Below are 23355 nucleotides of genomic sequence, written 5' to 3' on the forward strand. Positions count from 1 at the left end.
GTGAGGCAGGCCAGCAGTGCCTGGGTTTGACTCCAAATTTGGAGTGCATTATTTTACTTCTGTCTCTTTTCTTTTCGAGGCCTTGGCTGGCCTCGACCTCTGCCCGCTTCTGTTTCTTGAGTGCTGAAATTAAGGGTATCTCTCTCCCTCTTTTTTTCTATTTCATACACTTTTTCCATGCCCGTGAGGAGGTCCAGGCTAGCTTGGGGAATTGTTCTCTCCACCATTCAGGTCCCAGGGCCAGAATGTGGATTGTTAGGTTTGTTGGCGGGTGCCTTTGACTGTTGAGTTCTTTTGCTGGGCCTTTTGTTTGTTTTGTTTTTTTGAGACAGGTATTCATATAGCTCAGCCTGACTTGAAACCAAGGCAGGCCTTGAACTTTTGACCCTCCTGCTTGTTCTCATCATCACTGAGGGAAGCGGCCCAGCTGGTTGGCACTCTTGACACTGCCTTATGTGTTTGTCTGTAGCGCTGCTGGCACCTTCTTCTCCTTCCCTTTCCCCTGGTTGACACTGTCCCCTGTTTTGCATCCCCTCTATGTGTCTGTACCTTTGGCTCTCAGTTCTGAGGCAATATTTGTTCTCTAGAATGTGGGTGTCCCTGACTGGGGATGAGGTTGGGGCTAGGGTTCGTACTATCCCTGAACCAGTAGGGCAGTCACCCCACCACTGTGACTTTCCTGAGCCCTTTATCATCAGTGGCATGTCTGTATTCACGGTCCCATCCTGTCCCTTTTTCCACATACTACTTCCTTGGCTGTACCCCTGGATTCCTTTCCTAGAAGAGGCTGTCTGTTGATGCCAGCATAGGAATCTGCCTCTGCTGGCTTTAGCATGTGTTTATCCTGACCCTAGTTGTGGGTAATCTGGAGCCTCCATCCTTCTGAACAGATGTGAGGTTGTTATCCGTTTGATACTGACAATAGCTGTGATGAAGACATTGCTGCCCACGCGGGAGGGAAATCCACAGGCCTTGTGGGCTTGACATTTGGAGATAGTTGCCAAGTTGCCCTGTGAAGTTGCTAGGCTTCATGCTCCCTCGCAGACAGGGCCTTTCTGTCTCTAGACTGGCTATTTTTCCTCCCTGGTTTCCATTTATAGCTGGATCTGTCTTTATGTCTGAAATGTTTAAAATGCTGGCAGCAAGCAGGGAGTTGGAGTTACTTCCCGGTAGAGAAGGGCAGAGGTGGACCTCCCTGCCATGAGAGAGACTGCTTGCTGCTTTCTCCCCACAAAGGAGAGGCGAGAGTTCAAATCTAGCCAGCACTCCCGGATTGTTTGGCTTATGTCCCCAGAAGCCTGATCTTAGGCCTGACTCCCCCAGCCCTGATGCACGAGATGAATAATAATAGTTTGGATAGGGCTGGAGAGATGGCTCAGCGGTTAAGAGCATTGCGTGCTCTTCCAAAGGACCCGAGTTCGATTTCCCAGCAACCACATGGTGGCTCACAACCATCTGTAATGAGGTCTGGTGTCCTCTTCTAGCAGGCATATATGCAAACAGAATATTGTATCCATAATAAATAAATAAATAAATATTAAAAAAATAATAGCTTGGATAAATATAATAATAATTTGTTGGCCAGGGAAGCCTAATTTTGTAAAATGCCAGGGGTATTTTGCATTGTAGTATTACAGTGTTTAGTCTTTGAGACTTAGGCTCACACAGTAGTCCAGGCTGCCCTGTTTGCCTTGTAGGTAAGGCTGGCCTTGAACTCACAACCCACCTGTCTCAGGGTAAAGTTAAGGAGAGCTTTTATACTGTCAAGCCAGCTCTGTCTCCTTGCCTGTAACTCACAGAGAAGATTGAGCCAAAGATAGGGCCACACGGCCCTGATCCTCCTCTGAGCCACCTGAGGTAATGCTTCAGATGCTTGGAGCCAAAGGTGGGTATCAGGAAGTAGTTTTCCTTTTCGTTCCTGGTAGATTAAATGACCGCTCCCTTCCTGGAAGCCCCCTGAAGCATGCCTTCTGTATGTGCTCTTAAGAACATGTGTAGAGGAGGTCATAAAGATGGATGCTAGGTCCAGAAAGCAAGGGGAGACCTGCAGGCAGGACTTGCTCCTTCCAAATCCCTTCCAGATGATTCCAGCTAATCCTGGATGTTCTCAAGAACACCTGTGCCCACACAGACCTGCGGGGCCACTTGTCTTGCCGTTCAAAGGTGGCGTCTGCACTTGCTATGAGAATATTCCATTCCTTCCCTTCCTTGGGGTGGGGGATCTTGAGGTGTGCACGCATGTGTGGTCTCATGTGGGGGGACCATCTCACAGAGTGGGTCCTTCATTGGGGTGATGGATGAATTGGAGCTGTTTGGGGCTTCTTGTTGGTAGGGGCTTTTGGGAGCTGCCTGTTGTTAGAGAATGCTGTTCTATGGGGAGAGGGTGGCTCAGGTCAGAACCAAAGAGGAACTAGTGAAGGCCTTGTGACAGCCCTTCTTGTCCAGCTCTCTCTCTGGTTCCTTCTGGATGGCCTGTAATAGCAGCTGAGGCCCTGAGCCTGTGGTAGCATGAAGGAAATGCAGAGCCAGCGGGAAGTGGCTCTATCGCCGATGGGATTCTGACCCACGTCTGGAATCAGCTCGAGGGGGTGGTGTGGGGATCAGGCCAGGAAGGACTTTGAGCTCCACCTGCAGGTCTTCCCTCTATTCTGAACCTCCACAGCCACCTCCACTTCCCCCTCTCCTCTTCCGTAGTGCTGGAGAAGTAGGAAACAATCCAAACAGTGAAAGTCACTGGCCTTAGAAACCTGGTCTAGCTGGTTGTACAGCCAGCCCTTGGCTGAGATAACCAGGACTGAGTATCAGGCCGAGGAACTCCGGTTCTTATTTGAGAAGACCTTTTGGCCCAGGTCAGTACCACGAGAGCCAGCCTCTGCCTCTCTCCGCCTGCCTCGGGTGCTGGAAAGGGCATGTCCCCTAATTCCTGTCGTTGTTCAAGCCTCAGCTGGCCTGGGAGTGAAAAACGGCAGTGATCCATGCTCACGGTGTCCTCTGGGGGCGCCATGCCTCTCACTATAGGGAAGCTGTCTCCATGCTCTGTCCAGGCAGGTGTTTCCCTCTTGTTTTGAGATTGGATAGATTGTTAGCAGCTTTCTCTATGCAGCTGAGATCACAAATGTTACCACCAAGCTGGGATTAGACTCAAAAATTGTTCTGGGGGAGGAAATAAGCCTGCCATGTGCTTCCTGTTACCCTGCGCCTGCGCCCTGGTCTCTGGGCAGCTGGGTATACTGTTGTGGTTGAATGATAAGAACACACTTACCACCCTGCTCACCTGAGTGCTGGTGATGCTTGCTGTTCCCCTGGTGCCTGTTCTGACGAGGATGTGGTGGTGTCTTCCAGATCGAAGCAAAGCCGAGATGGACTTGAAGGAGCTCAGCGAGTCGCTCCAGCAGTCGGCCCCCGTCCCTCTCATCTCTCCCAAGCGGCAGATTCGAAGCCGGTTCCAGCTCAACCTGGACAAGACCATTGAGAGCTGCAAAGCACAACTAGGTGCGTCCGCTGCCTGCCTGCGCTGGTGCGTCCGCTGCCTGCCTGCGCTGTGGGCGCCATTCTCTCTCGGAGATGCACCTGGACAGAAGGCGTGGCTTGTTGCGCTCTCACCAGCTGCCGGGGCCTCTGTCTTTTTTCTAGTTGGAATGCACTGCATTTCTATGCCGGAATTATTTCAAATTTGCTAGTCGGTTTTCCAAGAGGGCCTTCGGAACTCCGGCTGAGGTAGCCCGGGAACCTCAGGGGCAAATGTGAAAGTACCCGTTTCCCCCAAACTCAGTGATGTCACAACATTGCTCTTGAATGAGTCTTATAATGCCCAACCCTCTCCTCCAGGTGTGCGCTCCCATCTCATCATCTTCTTCTTTTTTTTTTTTTTTTTTGTTTTTTCGAGACAGGGTTTCTCTGTGGTTTTGGAGCCTGTCCTGGAACTAGCTCTTGTAGACCAGGCTGGTCTCGAACTCGCAGGGATCCGCCTGCCTCTGCCTCCCGAGTGCTGGGATTAAAGGCGTGCGCCACCACCGCCAGGCTCCCATCTCATCTTCTGGAAGTCTCTCTATTTTTTTTGTTGACTGGCCTCCTTTCTTGTCCCAAAGAGGGGACCTTGGGTGGTGGGCCCTGCCCTATACGGAAGCCTCTAAATGGAGCGATCCTTTTACAGGGATTTGCCTACTCCATGGAAGCCAGGCTTCATATACATAGCTTATGTTCTGGAATACTGATTGAGGTAGCGAATTAATCTGGGGGGAATGAGGAAGAGCGATGGATACTAGGCCCCAGGAGCAAGGGTCATCCTGAGGTGGGGTCTTTGGTGTCAGTGGGTGCCCTGGGTCCTTCAGTGAGAAGGGAGCTGTAATTAGAATTGTCTGGGGATATCACTGAGTTCTAGGTTTTTAGGATCAAATCTCTGGCTCTTGAGAGACCTGACCCCTGTCTTCTAAGGAAATGAGTAATAGTGACAAGCAGAGAAGGGAGGTTGCACCGGGAAGAAGAACAAATAAAAGAGATCCTAGATAGGACATTTAGGTTTAACTAGAAGGCCAGAAGTTTGCGTGCCTAAGCAGTCCTGATGAAGATATGATCTTCCCATTAGTGACCCATCATTGTCTCAGCTCTTGTGGGGTATCCTGGTCTGCTGTCAGAACGGTGTGAAATCCCTTTCCCATACACAAGTCCCTCTAGTTGGTGCCAGGCATCCGCCTTACCTTCATGAAGTCACTGGGGAAATGACAGTTTCTCGGGGACCACTGTTTCAGTAGTGAGATGGTACGAGGGTCCCTGTTAAGGTGTTTCCTGCCAGCAGCATGGCTCTCCCTGTTAGGGTCCTTGTCCCATTGGGACATTTGACAGGTGGAGACTGTGGTCAGCCATTCTGGTGTCGCCTGCAGCCTTCCATAAAGCTCGATCATTGCTAGCAAGAATTTTCCTCCTGAAGGGAGGGGAGGGGAGAAAGATGTATAGTGCAATAAAAACAATTATAAAAAACCTTTTCCCTCCTTCATTTACCAACCTCCTCCCGGACCGACCACACTCTGCTGAGCCCTGTGTCTGGGTTATTCTGGGAGCTGTATAATAATCCTCAGCTCCATCTTAACAGATGAAAACTCCGAGGCTTAAAAGCAGCTCATTTTCCCAAGGTCCCATAGCTAACAGCTCCTGTCCCCTGTCCCCAGTGCTTGCCTGCCAGTAGCACAAGCCTCTGACTGTACAATCATTCCAGACCTCATGTTTGCATGGTTGTTGGACCCTGGGGGAGGCAGATACCACACCCCAGCAATTCTCTTGACCACCACCTTTGTCCTGACTCTGCATGGCCCTTGTCCTTCCGAGTTTTTCTTTGATGTGTACAGATCATGGCAGAGACTGGGCCATTGCACTGGGGTGAAGGTGGTATGAAGAATTGATTGGATTTTTATTCTTTTGGGTTTATTTGTCCTTATTTACCTCCTGCCTGAGCTGGAAGCATGCATCAGGTCTTCATGACAGCTGCTATTCTGTCTCCTTAGCTGGGAGACATGCACAGGTGTGCTTTCCTCTTGCCCCCTTTGTGAGCGGAAGGGACAATGCATTCAGATGAGCCCTTGAGGCTCTGGCGCAGCTCAGGGAACCAGCTGGAGGGCTGGGCACCCGGTCATTTGGAGATCTGCCCCCACTAAGAGGTGCCCTTGCCAACTGCTGCTTGCTCCTTACATCCCAGCATCCCCGAAAGGCTGGTTCCTGTGCTCTTTGCACAGAAGCCACCACCTTGAGGCCTATGTGGAAATTCTTCCCTTGTGACCTGGGGAGAGAAGTTTAATTTTTTTAAAAAAAGGCAAAAAGACAGTGCATACAGGCAAGCCAGTGCTGCCCAGATGGGAAGTGTGAGGGCAGACGGGCTGAGCATGGGCTGAGCACGTGGCCGCCACACTACCATACTAAGGCTCTAAGCTTCTTGAGCCCTGGACACAGGTAGAAGCTTGCCTGTCCACACTTCATAGGAGTGCTTGGTCAGGATTCCGGGATTGTTTGCTTCCCAGTGGATTTTCTTTGTGACTAGATGCTTGGCGTCTCTGGGCCCTCATGCCTCTGCACAGAGTTGCAGACTGAACTTAAACCTGGCCATCCTTCTGTCTCCCCTTACTTTCTTTGGGTCTTGGTCACCCCCCAAGTCCTCTTCCTTGTTGCCCCCACCAAGATGGTGTTGCCACTTGAAATGCGGGTGCGTGTTTCACCCCTGTCTTTATGGCGTGGCTCAGCTGTGTTTTCTTCTCTACCTCAGGCATAAATGAGATCTCCGAGGACGTTTACACGGCCGTGGAGCACAGCGATTCAGAGGACTCCGAAAAGTCAGAGAGCAGCGACAGTGAGTACGTCAGCGACGAGGAACAGAAGCCCAAGAATGAGCCGGAGGACCCTGAGGAAAAAGAGGGGAGTCGGGTGGACAAAGAGGCCCCTGCCGTTAAAAAAAAGCCCAAACCTGCAAACCCGGTGGAGGTCAAAGAGGAAGCGAAGAGTAACTCGCCAGCCAGTGAGAAGGCCGAGCCTGCACCCGCCAAGGACAAGGCCAGCCCTGAGCCTGAGAAGGACTCAGAGAAGGCAAAGCCTTCGCCTCACCCTACAAAGGACAAGCTGAAGGGGAAAGACGACACGGATTCCCCCACAGTGCATTTGGGCTTGGACTCCGACTCCGAGAGTGAACTTGTCATAGACTTAGGAGAAGATCCTTCTGGGCGGGAGGGTCGCAAAAACAAGAAGGAGTCCAAGGTACCATCACCTAAGCAGGATGGTAAGTCACGTACACAGTCCCCAGATGGTGACTTTTGTTCAGTGTTTGTTGGTGTGTGAGGATCGAACTCAGGACCTTGTGTGTGGTGGGCGAGTGCTCTACCATTGAACTATTATATATTACACTTTGAGTTTGCGTGGTTGTGAAGCCCAGTGTGGCAGGAAGTATCCCGGTCCCCAGCTGGTACAGCCGGAGCCATGCACAACCTGCACGTGGGTCTGCTCCATCCTCAACACAAGAGTCCACTGTCGCTGGGAGCTGCTTCTTGTGAAGTTCATCTAAGCCGCATATAGTTCAATTTGACCTTGAATTATATAGCCAAGGATGACCTTGAGCTTTGGATTCTTCTGCCTCTACCCCCCCACCCCCCACCCTATGTGACAGGCCACTAAGCCCGATTTTAAAGGTGCTGGTGCCTGAACCCATGGCCTCGGAACCTGTCTGAGTTACATGCATCAGACATTTGGGTTGGGCTTAGCGGTCAAGGCTCTCAGTAGAAAGATCTAGATTCATATTTCCCTCTTCTCGTGGCCTGCATGTGTATTTTCTTCTTAGGAGAGGAATCCGTTAGTCATGGTACCAAGGCTCCTTGGGGCATTGAAAATGGAAGAGACCTTAGCTGGCACCCACTGGACAGTCTGTTCTCTGTACCCAAGCTCTGGGATTCACAGTAATTCTTTGTTTTTTTGCACTGGAAGTGGTCTAGGTGCAACTCTGGCCTTTAGCCACTAGATGGCAGGAGCACTTGCCCATCAAACATGCCTTTTCCTAGTGGGCAAAATCTTCCGGCCTGAGAACCGTAGCCTGAATATTTTCTGGCTTGTTGCTATTGTGATGAGCACCATAGGCAAGCACCCTCTGCTGTCTGCATGCTGGCAACCTCTCCAGAAGGGCTTGAGCAACAGCAAGGTTTTGGCTGGGCAGGTGGGTGGCCAGAACACTCCCAACAACAGCATTTAGCCAGGGCCCAGAATGACATCACTTAAGTACACCTTACAGGGTAGCCACCAAGCTGGGTGTCCTTGTTAAGGAACAGCTAGCTAGGTGTCATTTTAGACTGTGCTTAGTTTCTGACAGGAGCCAATTTCTCATCGTAACCCAGGAGCAAAGTATGAATCTGTATTTCCCCACATTCTTGTAGCCTGGTGGCCCCTGTTGTCTTGCTGTGCCCCAGAACCTTTTCTCTGTGGGGTGCCCAACTGGGCAGCTTGGAACCTCAGCTCTTAATCAAGACAGATTTATTGACCAAAGAAGAGAGAGCCCAGTAGTGGTGGCGCACGCCTTTAATCCCAGCACTTGGAAGGCAGAGGCAGGCAGATCTGTGAGTTCGAGGCTGAGCGAGGAAGGGAGAATGAGATACCTTTGATGGGGAGGAGCAAGATGGAGAAGGCAGAGCCTGCTCGAGCTAATGCTTAGGCCTGTTGAAGCCCTCGGAAGTCTATCTGGGGTGGGAAGGAGGTGGAGCATACCGGTTACTGCTCAGTAGGCGTAGCCTCCTCATGTGAGGACTGTGCTCTGTGACCTGGAGAATCTCCCATTCTTTTTGAAAGAGGCTTGTGTGTGTGTGTGTGTGTGTGTGTCAGTCAGAGACCAACTTATGTCATTATTCATGGTGGCAAGTGTCGTTACCCACTGAGTCATCTTTCCAGCCCCGAAATACACCTTTTGATTGACTTGCCTTCTGCCCTGGCTTTGGGGAAAGGTTTTATATGCAAATACGTACTAATGTAGGCCTGGTGATACAAACTTTTAATCCCAGCACTTGGAGGTAGAGGCAGGAGAATTAGGAGTTCAAGGTCACCCTTGGCTCCTGTCTTAAACTAAACAAGAATTTCCATTTTGGTTGTGAGCTTCCTAGCAGTGAAAAAGCAAAAAGGGAAGCATAGTTTCTAAGAGAGTTCATACTTTTAAAAGATCAAAATCATTCTAGCAGAACTATTCCTGGTTTTGATGTCTAAGGGAAACTTTTGTTTTTTGTTTGTTTGTTTGTTTTTGAGTTTTAGAGACAAGGTTTCTCTGTAGTTTTTGGTGCCTGTCCTGGAACTAGCTCTTGTAAACCAGGCTGGTCTCAAACTCACAGAGATCCTCCTGCCTCTGCCTCCAGAGTGCTGGGAGTAAAGGTGTGTGCCACCACCGCCCTGCTAAGGGAAACTTCTGTAGACCCAGAAAACCCTTAGTGTATGGTAGAAGACCGATAATGGCAGTTCTAGGCTACAACACTATCAGAACAGCTTTCTAAGACTTGAGGCAAAACTTACTTCTGTAAACCAGAGTCCCCACGGTGCCCCACGCTCGACAGATGTAAGGTGGATCCTCTTTGTCGGAGGCGGCTCTACCAGTGAGTCTACAGCCGTGTTCTGGTCCTGAAGTGAAGAGCTTCGTGGACCGCAGCCACTCTTCCACCCTGGACTTGGTGCAGAGGCAGATGAAGACCCAGTGCTCACCACTGGGAACTCCCTGACTACCCACCACTGAGGGCATTTTCATCCTCACAGGGCCTTTAGTTTGTCCCTAAATGCAAAGCTCTGACCTCTGGCTCTTTCATTTAAAGGGGCAACTAGGCAATCTGCATTTCTTTAGAGTGAGCAGTCCGCACTCTGGGCTCTCTTGGACAAACAAATTCCCCACAGCTATCTAATCACCCCACCCCAAACACCCGGATTCTCCCCATTGAAGAAACTATTGAAGAAATTCCTGAAATTTGTTCCCTTGAGGAAATTTCTGTACTCTTGATAGCCTCAAGCCATAGCCTGAGGAAACTCTCCCAGAGCATGCTCTTGTCTCTGCTACAGTTTTCCTTTGGGAAGAGAGTAGATGCACCTCTAAAACCCCTGTCCTGAGAGAAGAGCTGACTTTTTTTTTTTTTTTTTTTTTGAGCCCATAAAAGTGAGCCAGGCTAGCTAGTAGCAGTGATAAAAACATTTATGGCCGGGCGATGGTGGCGCACGCCTTTAATCCCAGCACTCGGGAGGCAGAGGCAGGCGGATCTCTGTGAGTTCGAGACCAATCTGGTCTACAGAGCTAGTTCCAGGACAGGCTCCAAAGCCACAGAGAAACCCTGTCTTGAAACCTCCCCCCCCCCCAAAAAAAAAAAAAAACCATTTATGTCTCTGGCAGAAACACAGTCCGCCACAGGTAGCAGTTTCTTCATGTTGGATCTCTTGCTGGGCACTACATCTGGCCAAGTTCAGAGTTGCTTCTGGACCTAGGGCAGACGAGCTGTGTGTGGTGTCTGTCAGGTCAGCCAAGAGGGCCAGACGGACCCCGCGCTTCCTCACCAGCTTGACTGAATGCTGGTCTTCAGAGGAGCTCGGTGCTCACCAGACAGGAAACCGTCTCCTCAGAGAACCCGAAAGCCTGCTCTAGGTCCTGTCTGGAATAACCTACGTGTTTTTCGGGGTGATCTGAGCCTAAAAGGACAAGCTTCGTCCTCACGAAATGCCAAGGCGTGTGGGCTATGATGGCAATCCCCCCACCTTAGTTGTGTGTTTTCTGAGCACCCTGGGTGGGGTGGAGTACAAGCTGACACCTCTGCAATTGCTGGGTCCCCTTCGTAAATCAGCTCAGAACCCTAGCCCTGACCCATTTTCCAGAAGCTTCTCCACTGACTTCCCATTGTGCTGACCCTCCCATCCTGCTCCCGGTCTTTGTCCACCTCCTGACATATGTCATTAAGTCCAGGTGAACACAGATGGTTGGTGTCCCACCGCGAGCTGCATCCATAGCCCCTGACATAATGCTTTTAAAGCAGCTCTTCAAAAAAATCTGTTTAAGCTTAAACTTAGTCAAGTCAATAGTCATTACAGGATAGGAAATCTAGTATTGTGTGCTACCCATGGAGGGCCATGGCAGAAACAGCTCAATGCAAGCTGAAAGTGGGCTTTAAGTTCAGGCTGAATGTGTTGAGGGAAAGTTTTCAGGCCTGGGGCTGAATTCCATTTTTTTTAAAGATTTATTTATTATGTATACAACATTCCTTTCATGTATGCTTATATACATTCTCATTATAGATGGCTGTGAGCCACCATGTGGTTGCTGGGAATTGAACTCAGGACCTGGAAGAGCAGCCGGTGCTTTTAACCTCTGAGCCATCTCTCCAGCCCTGAATTCCAATGTCAAATGTCTCTCCCAGAGACTTTGTCTAGCATGAAAGTAGATTAGGTGTTTTTTTACAGTTGACAATCTAGGGCCATCTAGTCTTGGAGCCCACGCCCTGTTAGCTTTCTAGCCCAAGGGTTTCTCTGGTGGACTGCTCCTGGGCTGGGCTCTCCCTGTCGTCCACAGTTGTACCAATGGTTATTGCTCCAAAGGGGGCTGGGTCTTGCCCTCTTTTCTTCCCCTAGAAGACTTACCACGCCTTGATCTGAGGGAGGCTGTGCTTGTCCTTGGGCCTCCAAGGGGCCTTCAGAATTCCTTCAGTTGTCTGCCTATACTGGGTTTGACCCAGAACTGGCTAATGGCGGGAAGTCCCTGCTCATAAGTCCAATCCAGTTTCTGCTTGTTTCCATGCCTGCCTGGCCGCGCCTATAGGTAAACCGCCACAGTCTACGGCAGCTGGCAACCAGTCTCCCCCAGAGACGCCAGTGCTCACCCGCTCAGCCACCCAAGCCCCCGCGGCTGGTGTCACAGTGGCCGCCACCACCAGCACATTGTCGGCCGTCACAGTCACAGCACCAGCCACCGCCGTCACAGGAAGCCCAGTGAAGAAGCAGAGGCCGCTGTTACCGAAGGAGACTGCCCCGGCCGTGCAGCGGGTCGTGTGGAACTCATCAAGTAAGTTTCAAACGTCCTCCCAAAGGTGGCATATGCAGAAGATACAACGCCAGCAGCAGCAGCAACAGCAGCAGCAGCAGCAGAACCAACAACAGAGCCAGCAGCAGCAACCTCATTCTTCCCAGGGGACAAGATATCAGACCAGACAGGCTGTGAAAGGTACCTCGCCCCCTTCTGTTCTCTGTGGCGCCCACCCCCTTTTTGCCACATCAACAGGAGACAAACCACCCATTTAATTTTTTTCCCCTGATTCCTGTGTGCCATGGTCATTGCGGGCCTTAGCCATCTCATATGGTATTATTATTATTATTATTATTTTTAAAAAAAACCTGGCTTGCTATTTACTATTTACTTGGATTTTTGTTTCATTTCAGATGTTTATTTTTCCATTTTATAAACGATACACAAGTCTCCTCCTTACGGAGGGACAGAATACGCATGTAGAACTTTAAATGCTAAACGTGGGCCCATTCACTGTCCATGTCATTGCTCACCCTTCTGTGACTATCATGAGTAATTGTGAAAATCCTTTCCCAGTGCATGCATATACATACGTTTTTATATCATATACTATTATACCATTAAATATTACTTTCTTTTCCTTTTTTTTTAAAGAAAAAATGGTACCATTCTTGATTTTTTTTTTTCTCCCCTCCCACCCATCAGCATGCTTTAGAGGTCTGTCTGTGTCTTATTCTTTTGGACTGCTGCATAGTATTCCCGGATTTATTGAAAACATCCCCCTGCTAGTAGACATTTAGAATGCTTCCAGGTTTTTCCCCAGTATAAGCTATGCTGCAATGAATATATCTTCGTGTAATATGTCTTGAGTGTGAATGAACCCCTAGTCCTTTTGGGGGACAATTTGTAGAGTGTGGGTAGGTGACTAAGGTTCCTTTAAAGAAACTAGTGCTCCGTTCCGTGTAAAAGGTGAGCAAGCCTCACTGCAACCACAGCTGCACGGCCGACTCTCCCCTCAGTGCTGGAGGCCTATCCCTGGCCTACAGCTGATGGGCTAAACCCATTTTGTGGGTCTGGACAGCATCAGTGAACCCAGATTCAGGAACAATAATTTGGGCCCGGTTTCTACGGGGAGAGGAACTTCCTCCACACCCACCCTTTCTCCAATGCTCCCCCCCCCCCCCCCATCCAAGCTTGCCCCAGTGAGGAAACAACGTCACCGAACTGGTGTGAGGCCCATCCCAGGGACACCTACAGGAATTCACGGCCGCCTGGGTGGAGAAAGCCTGAAGAACTGGGCAGGTCAGGACTGAGCTAGGTTGATGCTGGGCATAGAAGCTTGTGGAGCCAGCTTGAGATTGGGACCGCCCCTTGTTGTATTCTGTCTCTATAAAGGATGCCCCTGCCAGTGGGATAGGTGGGCACAGCACTCAGACCGGGTGGCAGTACAGTCCTCAGCTTTCAGATAGTCGATCCTATGTTGGATTTGGTAAAGTTTATTTCAGCTGGTAAGGGCTGGTTTTTAATTGACAGTACACTGCTGCCCCATAAAGTGTCTGGGACAGATTCTACCACAGGCCTTGTGGTCAATTGGACCACACTTTGACTGGTAAAGCACTCCTGCACCGCCTGTTCATTAATATGGCTAAGCATTGGTTTTGATCACCCATGGCATACCGCACTTCTAGCCACAGTGGCAGGGACTGACTTCAGCGAGCTGTGATCCTGTTTTGCCACCTCGTAGAGTGGTCGGTGTTGATTTTAATGACTACTGTGTTGTTGGACTTTGGAAGTCATGGGTGCAGTTTAGACTAAAACGCCTACCCAGTGTGCCCAAGGCCCTGGGTTCAGTTCCCCAAACTGCAAACCTCCAAAAGTGTCAATGACTGAGATTTTAACAAGTGAAGGAATATTCCTCCCCTCAGTGAAAGTGGTGGGGAATGACTTTAACTAATAGAACCCGGTACTGTCCCCGTGAGAAAGGAGCCCAGCAGGACCTGTGCAGGGGTAGCTGGCTGGGAGCAGCTGAGAGAAAGGGAATTTAAACATTGTAATGAGAGCGGAAGGGTTTGTGTGTGAAGCGGTCTGGTTTTGCCCATGAGCGCCAGACTCTACCATCGCATAGAGATGGGGAGACCGTGGCCCTGTATCTTCAGACATTGGCTGTGTCCACCTGTGTGTGTTTTGATAACATGGCTTTTCGAGGCTGGATTAAGTCACCTAAACTGTACCGCCTTGAGCTCTCAATGTTTGCATTCGCTCAAGACTTTGTAGTTCAAGGTTAGGGCCTACTAACAAAGAGTGCAAAAGAGTCTGGCTCCAGCTTGATCAAGGTGAGACACTGGCGTTCGTAGTTCAAAACCTGGCATTGGTTACGCGAAGAGTTCCCTTTCTTACCCCCGCTATGTGCTGGGGTGTGCTTCCTCGCATAGGTAGGGTGACTGGACCCTTTGCTTTTGTAGCTGTCCAGCAGAAGGAGGTCACCCAGAGCCCATCGACTTCCACCATCACGCTGGTGACCAGCACTCAGCCGGCAGCTCTGGTCAGCAGTTCGGGCTCTGCAAGCACCCTGGCGTCTGCCATCAATGCCGACCTGCCCATCGCCACCGCCTCAGCCGACGTGGCCGCAGATATTGCCAAGTACACCAGCAAAGTGAGTGGGTGGTGCGTGGCTGTGGTGGGCTTCTTGGGGCCAGGACCTTGGTGCTTTGCTCAAAGGCTAAGTTGCTGGACCTTGGTGCTTTGCTCAAAGGCTAAGTTGCTGGCTTGGCGGGAGGGTCTCTAAGGCCGATCTTGCATTTGGGTTTCGAGTTAGTTCATCTATTTCTTATTTTTCCGTGTGCTGACAATGGTCAAACTAGGGTTTAGAATAGACCATGCAAGCATCCTACTGTCAAGTTGTATTCCCAGCGTTATTCTTCTTTATCTTGAGACAGGGTCCTCCTCTGTAGCCGAGGCTGGCTTTGCTAAGCATCTGGGGTTGCAGATATACTAACATGCCCCTGCCCACCTTAGGTTAGTTCTTGCCTTCTCCTGGGGAGATGTGAACAGATGTCTATTTATGCCACAAAAGGTACCAATAACAGACCAGAGAAACAATCCCTACTTAGTGGACCTGTGAGTTTAAAAGGGCTAGGAATAGGACTGGGAGTGATTCAGGCCTAGCTACATCATTCCAAAGATGGCAAGGATGAAGAAGTCACCTCCCTGGACTCTGACGCTCACCCAGTAGGTGGTGAAGCTGTGGAAGTCTCTCCCCAGTTTTATATAACCTCAGGGCCTGTGACTTCTGTAACTTTGCGAAGCCTGGAAGCCTGGCGAAAACACTTCCCCGCCAGGGCACCGGGCCAGTCTTAACTGCGAGAGGGCTGGGTTTAAAGTTCCTACGATGCAGACACAGTGTATCACCGCATCTCCAGCTGCTCATTCAGGACAGATGTGAAAGTACTGGAGAGAGACACTGTCCTGTGAACAGCTGACCGAGGGCCTGCTTGCTGGGAGAAGGCATGCGGAGCCAAAGAGAAAGACTTCATTGTGGCACCAGCAAGGTGAGGTGCCAGGAACCAGGCGGGACTGGGGGCTTCCTGGGTCCTCCCTGCAAGTCATCCATCCACTCTCTAGGACACAGTCCTTGCTGGTGGCCTGGCCGGCAGGATTGCCCACTGTGTGTGAACTTGACCCAGTCCCTCTTAACTGGCCAAGGCTTGTGTGATCATGGAGACCTCTGCATGGCCTGCAGGTAGATAAGTGACAGTGACCCCCAGGGTCCCAGCTGCACTGGTGATTGGCCAGAATGATGACTGGGGAGGGAGGCACTTGGTCCGTCACGGCCAAGCTAGTGCATGCTAGCCAGTTGCCTGTTTATTGGATGTATCGCTGCCGGTCATTTCATAGCTAATGAGAACTACTTTCCTATTTGGTAAATTACTGTGTGAGCAAGAACAGTTTGTGTTTTCAGTAATGAGGAAATGAGTGTTCAGTAATTAGTGGGTAAGTAGTTCAAGTTATAGAGGGACAGGTGAAAAGAGTGGAGAACAGTCTTTCTCATGGTTTCTTTCCCTCCCTCCCTTCCTTCCTTCCTTCCTTCCTTTCTTGATTTGTTTTTTGAGACAGGGCTCCTCTGTGTGGCCCTGGCTGTCCTGGAACTTGCTCTGTAGATCAAGTTGCTTCTACCTCCTGAATGCTGGGATGAAAGGTTTAAAGACTGTGCCACCACCAAGTTTTCATTCGTTTTTAAAGCACACCCTGTCTGGCACAAGGGTTTTTTATGCATGGTCACCCTGGCCCTGCCAGCCTTCCCCTGGTTTTCTCACTCCATTGATGTGTGTACCCCACACTTGGGTGCTGTTGCTCCTGCTACCTGGGAGGAGTCTCTGATAGAGCCCACACTTGGGTGCTGTTGCTCCTGCTACCCGGGAGGAGTCTCTGATAGAGATGAGAGTAGTAGAGGTGGCTGGAGAGATGCCTGAGAGGTTAAGAGCACTGGCTGCAGCTGCTCAGTGGTGGTGCACGCCTTTAATCCCAGTGAGTTTGAGGCCAGCCTGGCCGACTGGCCTAGTTAGTTCTAGGGCAGGCTCCAAAGCTACACAGACAAATCCTATCTCAAAGGGAGGGAGGGAAGGAAGGAAGGAAGGAGCAAGAAGCATGGACTGCTCTTCCAGAGGTCCTTAGTCCAGTTCCCAGCAACAACATGGTGGCTCATAACCATCTGTAATGAGATCTGGTTCCCTTGTCTGATGTGCAAGCAATATATGCAGGCAGAACGCTATAAACATAGTGAATAAATCTAAAACAAAATGATACATAAGAAAACCAGAGGGTTGGTGAGATGGCTCAGAGGTTAAGAGCACTGATTGCTCTTCCTGAGGTCCTGAGTTCAATTCCCAGCAACCACATGGTGGCTCACAACCATCTGTAATGAGATCTGGTGCCCTCTTCTGGCCTGCAGGCATACATGCAAACAGAACACTGTATACATAATAAATAAAAAAAAAATTAAAAAAAAAAAGAAAAAGAAAACCAGAGACACAAGTGCACTTTGTGCACCTTCCCACTGGAAAGGGAGGGGTGGGCCAACAGCTAAGGGCTTGCAGCCCCATTTGAGGAGGCGCCAGCACTCAGGCAGGAGGCAGAGGGACATTACATATACATTAATTGGTATCTATCTGAGTTTGGCTGCTTCATGAAACCTAGAAAGTGTAACAATCTTTGACCATAGTCCCTAAGTCCCAGGTGTGGAGTGATTGGCATTTCTGCGACTGGTCCAGAGCATACAAATCCATGGAAACATAAAGTGGATAAGTGGTTCCCAGGGACCTAGGTGAAGTAGGGGGATGGTAATAGGGATGTTGGGGGTCATGCTGACTAGTGTTAAGTCATCCTGACACAAATTATAGTCATCCAGGAAGAGAGAGCCTCACTGAGAAAATGCCTCCATAACATTAGGATCCAGGCAAGCCTCTAGGACATTTTCTTAATCAGTGGTTGATGGAGAGGGTCCAGCCCGTTGTGAGTGGTGCTACCCCAGGTCTGGTCCCCCTGGGTTCTATAAGAAAGCAGGCTGAGGGGATGACGTAGAGGTTTAGAGCACTAACTGCTCTCCCAGAGGTCCTGGGTTCAAGTCCCAGCAACTCCTGTGGCGGCTCACAACCGTCTGTAATGGGCTCTGGCATGCAAGTTTACGTGCAGGCAGAATATTGTATACATAATAAACAAACAAATAAAATCTTTTTAAAGAAAAGTAAAGAAAGAAAGAAATAGAAGAAAGCAGGCTGAGTAAGCCATGTTGAGCAAGCCAGTAAGGCGCTCTCCTCCATGCATGGCCTCTGCATCAGCTCCTGCATCCAGGTTCCTGCCCTGTTGGAGGTTTCGTCCTGCCACCCTTTGGTGGTGAAGTGTACTGTGCAAATGCACTTAAAACTCTTTCCTCCCCAAGTTGCTTTGGTCGTGGTGTTTCATCCCAGCAACGGTAACCCTAAGACAGTGAAGACTAAGGGGAGGGTGGGGTCCTCGTCTGTGTGTGTGATGAAACTGTTCTAGAATTGCTTATACTGCTGACGGTATAACTCCAGACATGCCAAAAGCTCTTGTGTGTCTGAGTGTGCACGCGAGTTGGCATATAGCCACTGAAGTTAGCACCTCAAAGCCAGCAGATTGTGCCCTGTAGCCGGTGGTGCAGATAATATATTAATTATATCTCATTAAAATACTCTTTTGGGTTCAGCAGGATGGTTCAGTGGGTAAAGGTCGTGCAAGTTTGGCCTGACTTTGATCCCTGGAACTCACGTTAAGGTGGAAGGAGAGAACTGACTCCACAAAATTGTTTTCTGACCTGCACTTCTGCTTGAGACACACACACAGACTTTAAAAGAATGATCTTGGGGAGTGGAGGTGTGGCTTAGTTGCTAGAGTGCTTGTCCTGCGTTAACATCTGGACTCAGCCCTACTAGTGAATTTAAAAACTGGGTGTGGTCAGGGGCTCAGCGTCATCAGCTACATAGTGATAATGAGGTAGACCAGATGGATGCATGAGGCCCTGACCTTATTTTAAAAGAGAAAGAAAGACTAATTTTTATTTATTTTAAATTTTGTTTTTTTTAAATATTTATTTATTTATTATGTATACAATATTCTGTCAGTCTATATGCCCATAGGCCAGAAGAGGGCACAGATCTCATTACAGATGGTTGTGAGCCACCATGTGGTTGCTGGGAATTGAACTCAGGACCTTTGGAAGAGCAGGCAATGCTCCTAACCTCTGAGCCATCTCTCCAGCCCTTAAATTTTGTTTTTAAGTTTAAAAAAAAAAAAAAGGGACTTCATGAAACAAAAACAAAACTCTCTTCCTTAAACCTGCTGCGTTGGCTCAACGGGACACACCTGGGGGTGGAGTTTGGCCTCTAAAAGGGACTCTAGGTGGCTTCCATATTGTTTGCAGGGATTCTCAGCTTAGCAAGGGGCTGGCCTGCACACTGTAGGTCATTTGGGAGTCCCTCCCTGCTGTCAGCCATCTTGGCAGACTAAAGCGCCCAGGTCCTGGGAGGGACGCTGTACCCCAGACATCATTAGCGTCACGTTTGCCTTCCTGTCTCCTACCGAAAGCCACAGTCTGTTTTTATCTTTTCAGATGATGGATGCCATAAAAGGGACAATGACAGAAATCTACAATGATCTCTCCAAAAACACCACTGGAAGCACAATAGCTGAGGTTAGTGGCTCCTGGGGAACCCCCAGCAGTTTGGGGCTGGAGCCAGAGCCATGGGAAACTGGACTGGAACCCCTCTGGGGACCCTGGCTCCAGGCACATGGCTTACTCTTTGGCTGTGAGCATCGGTGGGGCGGTTCATTAAGCAGGTGGCTAGGGAGATTAGTCCTGCTTCCTGCCTGCATCCTGTTAGATCAGTGGGACTGGACAGCAGCTTTGGGGTGTGTGTGATCAGTCTTATAGTTTCTCCAGTCCCCTGACCTTTTTTTCGACCCCTTAACCCCACCCCCAGGTTTCTTTATGTAGCAGTTCTGGCTGCCCTGGCACTCACTCTGTAGACCAGACTGGCCTCGAACTCCCGGAGATCCGAGTGCTGGGATTAAAGGCGTGTGCCACCTCCCGGCTTGAGGACAAGTTCTTCCTGTGTAAGAATTTGTGCACCAGAGGCGCCGTAGCTCAATGAGCAAAGACAGACAGAGGTTAAGCAGTTGTACTAGTTACTTACAAAGTCATCTCTTATAATTAGATCGTGAAGCATCTTTATATTCAAAAAAAATCCCTGCACCTCCCTCAGAGGCCACTCGGAGGGTGACCACCTGCTAGTATCTGTGTGCACAGCCCAGTGCTGGCAGTGGCCTGGTGGCCTGTATTCAGCCATCAGGTGACACACAGGGAGCAGGGTTCCTTGAGGCCCCTGGAGATGGAACTGCAGGGTGAGAATGAATCCCAAGCAGAAACACTGGCCTTTGAGACAGGGTTTTCTTAAAGGCGACACACAGGACAGTACGAATATAAAGGCTTATGAGAGACCCTGAAGAAATCAGTGGAGATTTCAGAAGAAGCAGGCATGGTGCATGGGGTGTGCCTGTGCATTGTCTACGTAGGACCCTTAGAAATTGCCTCTCTGTCCCCAGTGACAGGGGGTGGGGTTGGGGTCAGGGAGATAGGATTTCACTGTGTATTCCTGGCTGGCCTTGAACTCACTGAGTTCAAGTAAACTTGCCTCTACCTCCTGAGAGCTGGATTAAAGGCCACTACACTCAGCCCTTTCTGTTCATTTTGACCATTTGTGTGTGGTTGATGTTCTGGTCCACACATCCCTCCTGAAACCTAGGATCCAGGCTGTGTTAAGATGACCACACCCTCCAGCCCCCCATCCCTTCTGTACTCCTCTGAGTGTTGACATGTGGCTGTTCACTCAGTTGCTCAGGCATGTGGCACAGGGGACCCTCGGCTCTGGGGCATCCTATGCAGGTTGGAGGGTGTGGAGCAGCCACTGGCTCTCTGTCCCCTCCCAAGTCAGCACTGCTGCACAACCGTGACAACCCAGAATGGCACCAGGCATTATTATCACTGTCGTGCGTGGGCAGGTTGCCCAGGTGGAGAGCAACCATAGTTTGGGTTTATTTTTCCCTTCCAAATGAGTGGCCCCAAATTTATCCCTCCCCAAGATCCTTTTGGTCTTCAGAGATATGGATTTGGGATGTCAAGGATGATACATGGGACACTGGGACTTGTGGGGCAGGGTGGGGGTAGAAGTGGGTTAGAGGGGTCTGTTTGCTCCCCAGGGTCAAACTCAGGTCATCAGGTGTGGCACCAGGTAGCCCTGTGTTCATGTGGCTTAAAGAATCATGATGCTAATTAAACTTTTAATGTATTATTTGGTTTTACCTCTTGCAAAATTTGCAAGTGGTGGTGGTGGGGTGGTCTGTTTGCTTTGGCTTTCAGAACCAGGATATTCAAGGGTCTGTGTGTCTTGTTGTGTGTGTGTGTGTGTGTGTGTGTATGTGACCCCTTCCCTCCTACCACACAACCCACGACCTGAGCTGTGGGGCAGTGGGCTCAGTGCCAGGCTGCTAGGCAGAGCTTGGGGACAGTCCTGAGGGGGACCAGCTGCCACGGATGATGTCTTAGGCTCCGGTGTCCTCTCTGCAGATTCGAAGGCTGAGGATCGAGATTGAGAAGCTGCAGTGGCTGCACCAGCAGGAGCTTGCTGAGATGAAGCACAACCTGGGTGAGTCCCGGGCTTCGGGAGCCACTGGCTGCTTTGAGACCGGGCCCAGATGCGAACAGCGCTACTACAGTAGACTGTTCCTGGAGTCAGGGAGAGCACAGTCCTCAGGGATCTGGGGGGGTGGGGTTCAGATCACTTGTAGGGATCTTGGTCGTAAGTGCCTTTACCAACTCGGTGGCCCTTTTCTTGTCTTTTTAATTCAAGAAGAGCTTGTGAGGAATTGAGGGCCGTTCCATTTACATTCTATGTAAATGTTAATTCTGCCTGCAGTAGAAGCAGAGGATTCTGGGAATGGGTGGTTTGATAGTTGCTCCATTAGCATAGTGATCAACAGCATTGTTCCCTGGCAGGGTCATTCAGACAAGACAAGTTGTGTTCAAATGCCTTTGTTATTATCTGTGCCTCAGTTTCCTCGCCTGTGAAAAAGGATGCTAGAGCTTATCCTTGGGAGTATGATACTGCCTATGTTGCTAGTCTAAAGTGCTTAGAACCACACTCGCACACAGTAGGTGCTGTTTAAGTATTTGATTGACAAGAAAAAAAATAGAGAGCGGATGAGTATCAGTTGAAATTGTTTGAAGAGCTTGTGGAATTCCTGCAGCTTGAAGTTACTCTGGGTGACATCACTGGGGCTCCTGTTACCTACATACCGGGCAAGGCACTGACAGTGTGACAGGTCCTCAGACTTGAATGATGATGTCCCAGCTGAATGACTGGCCCAGGGTCACCACACTAGATCGGGCCAGTGTGAACCTAGGGATCTGCTGCCCAGCGTGCTGTGCTGGGTCAGGTGATGTAGCTGGTGTCCTCCTCCTCCAGAGCTGACCATGGCGGAGATGCGGCAGAGCTTGGAGCAGGAGCGGGATAGACTCATCGGTGAGGTGAAGAAGCAGCTGGAGCTGGAGAAACAGCAGGCGGTAGATGAGACCAAGAAGAAGCAGTGGTGTGCCAACTGCAAGAAGGAGGCCATCTTTTACTGCTGCTGGAACACTAGCTACTGCGACTACCCCTGTCAGCAGGCCCACTGGCCCGAGCACATGAAGTCCTGTACCCAGTCAGGTACTGATGGGCGCCTGCCAGGGAGGCTGCGGGGTGGGCTCTTGCACGTAGGCCTGCCAATGACTGTTAGCTCCGATACACAAGAGATACAGTCATGGGGTTACATGTCAGACCTGGCACGGGCTCTGCCACCTCCAACAGCCGGCGTGGCAGAGCTTTTGACCAGGTGATCTAGCCCCAAAAGTCAGTGGTCCTGGCATCGAGAACCTCTGTTCTTTGTGGTAATAACAATCCACAGCCTTAAACAGGATGCAGTCCCAGTTCTCAGGTTAAGGAAGAAGTATTTGTTGGCTGGGAACTGGTTTGCTGTTAGGATTGCCACGGTAGTCATCATCTCCTGGGCCTGGAGCCGCCAGGCACTGCCACCTGTCGGCATTTTTAGTGGTTTTAAGTTGTATGGTTAGTTTATGGCAACATGACTCTGGGGTATTCTCAGCCATGTTCGGCAATGTGCGTCGGTGGGAGGGGCGTGGCTCCACGTGGCTTCTTTAGATCTCTCAACTTTCTTTGTGGCATGGTGAGGTCTGTGCCTTTAATTCCTCCGCGTTTTTCTATTCACCCAGAAGCTCTGTGCCCCTCTCAAAGGATGCCAGTGTCTGACACTCTCCTTAGAAACAAGGTCGCTGGGCTGAGGCAGATCTAAGCCTAAATGAAGTCCAAGGCTCCCTTGAGGAGCGGGGGTGTCACAGCCCGGCTCCATATAAGCTTCCTTTGCCTGGAGAACAAGTTCTCCTCACTCACCAAAATGATTTAACACCTGGATTGCTAAATATCAAAAGATCTATTTTCGAATGAAGTCGGGAACTCTGGCTTTTGGAGATCATGGCCCATGCCAGATCTCTAGGCGGGGGCTGGGAAGGATCAAGCCATGGGGTCCTTGAGGTGTGGCACAGGTTTAAAGCTGGGCTCCAAGTGAGCCCTGAAACCATCCCACATGGCTTGGAGCATCCTCGTGAGCTCTCTCTTTCTCATTGGTCCCTAGCTACTGCCCCTCAGCAGGAAGCAGATGCTGAGGCAAGCACGGACACAGGAAATAAGTCATCCCAGAGCAACTCCTCCACCAATGCACAGTCGGCGCCGTCAGAAACGACCAGTGCCTCCAAAGAGAAGGAGACATCGGCGGAGAAGGGCAAGGACAGCTCGGTGAGGATCCTGCGCCAGGACCCTCTCTGTATCTGCCACCCCCGAATGTTCTGGCAATCTAGGCTCTTTCTGGCCGGTGTGCCCTAGATTCCAATGACATGCAAGAATGTGGAAAGCCTGGGTGATGTTGGGGGGACCCTTTAGCTGTTCTGCAGGGTCCCTCAAGATTCAGAAGGGGGTACCTACTAAGACCTTTTGCAGAGGTGAAATCTATGTCCCTTCCACTGAGCCTGGAAGCCACCAGCCACCTGTCACTGTGGAGGACTAGATGTTTGGCTTTGTGACCAAGGATCTGCTTATTTTAAAACCACTTGAGATTTAAGTGTCCCCTGTGGTCCAGCCTGACAGCACTGGACCACAGAGACACAGCTGCTTGCTGTTTGTGGGGTATATGATAAAAGTTGAATACACAGGCTTTATTTTATTTTACATCATTGCTTACAC

General features: G+C 50.2%; 1 protein-coding gene across 21 annotated transcripts in view; it reads left to right on the forward strand.

Moving 5' to 3' along the window:
* The window catches only part of Zmynd8 (zinc finger MYND-type containing 8), a 98496-nt gene that overhangs the window by 68304 nt on the left and 6837 nt on the right, over positions 1-23355 (forward strand). For 14 of the 21 annotated variants that reach the window (XM_041670805.1, XM_041670818.1, XM_041670812.1 and 11 more), the window contains 8 exons: positions 3343-3492; positions 6251-6757; positions 11288-11689; positions 13954-14144; positions 18618-18698; positions 20631-20709; positions 21529-21768; positions 22751-22911. In XM_041670805.1, the coding sequence (XP_041526739.1) occupies positions 3343-3492; positions 6251-6757; positions 11288-11689; positions 13954-14144; positions 18618-18698; positions 20631-20709; positions 21529-21768; positions 22751-22911 (1811 nt within the window). The remainder of the gene's footprint in view (positions 1-3342; positions 3493-6250; positions 6758-11287; positions 11690-13953; positions 14145-18617; positions 18699-20630; positions 20710-21528; positions 21769-22750; positions 22912-23355) is intronic. The other 7 variants (XM_041670819.1, XM_041670824.1, XM_041670823.1 and 4 more) reach the window with 1 other exon arrangement.

This window comes from Microtus oregoni, unplaced genomic scaffold (assembly GCF_018167655.1).
Source record: "Microtus oregoni isolate MIOR12 unplaced genomic scaffold, Mior012 000020F_ref0000438, whole genome shotgun sequence".
NCBI classification, from domain to species: domain Eukaryota; kingdom Metazoa; phylum Chordata; class Mammalia; order Rodentia; family Cricetidae; genus Microtus; species Microtus oregoni.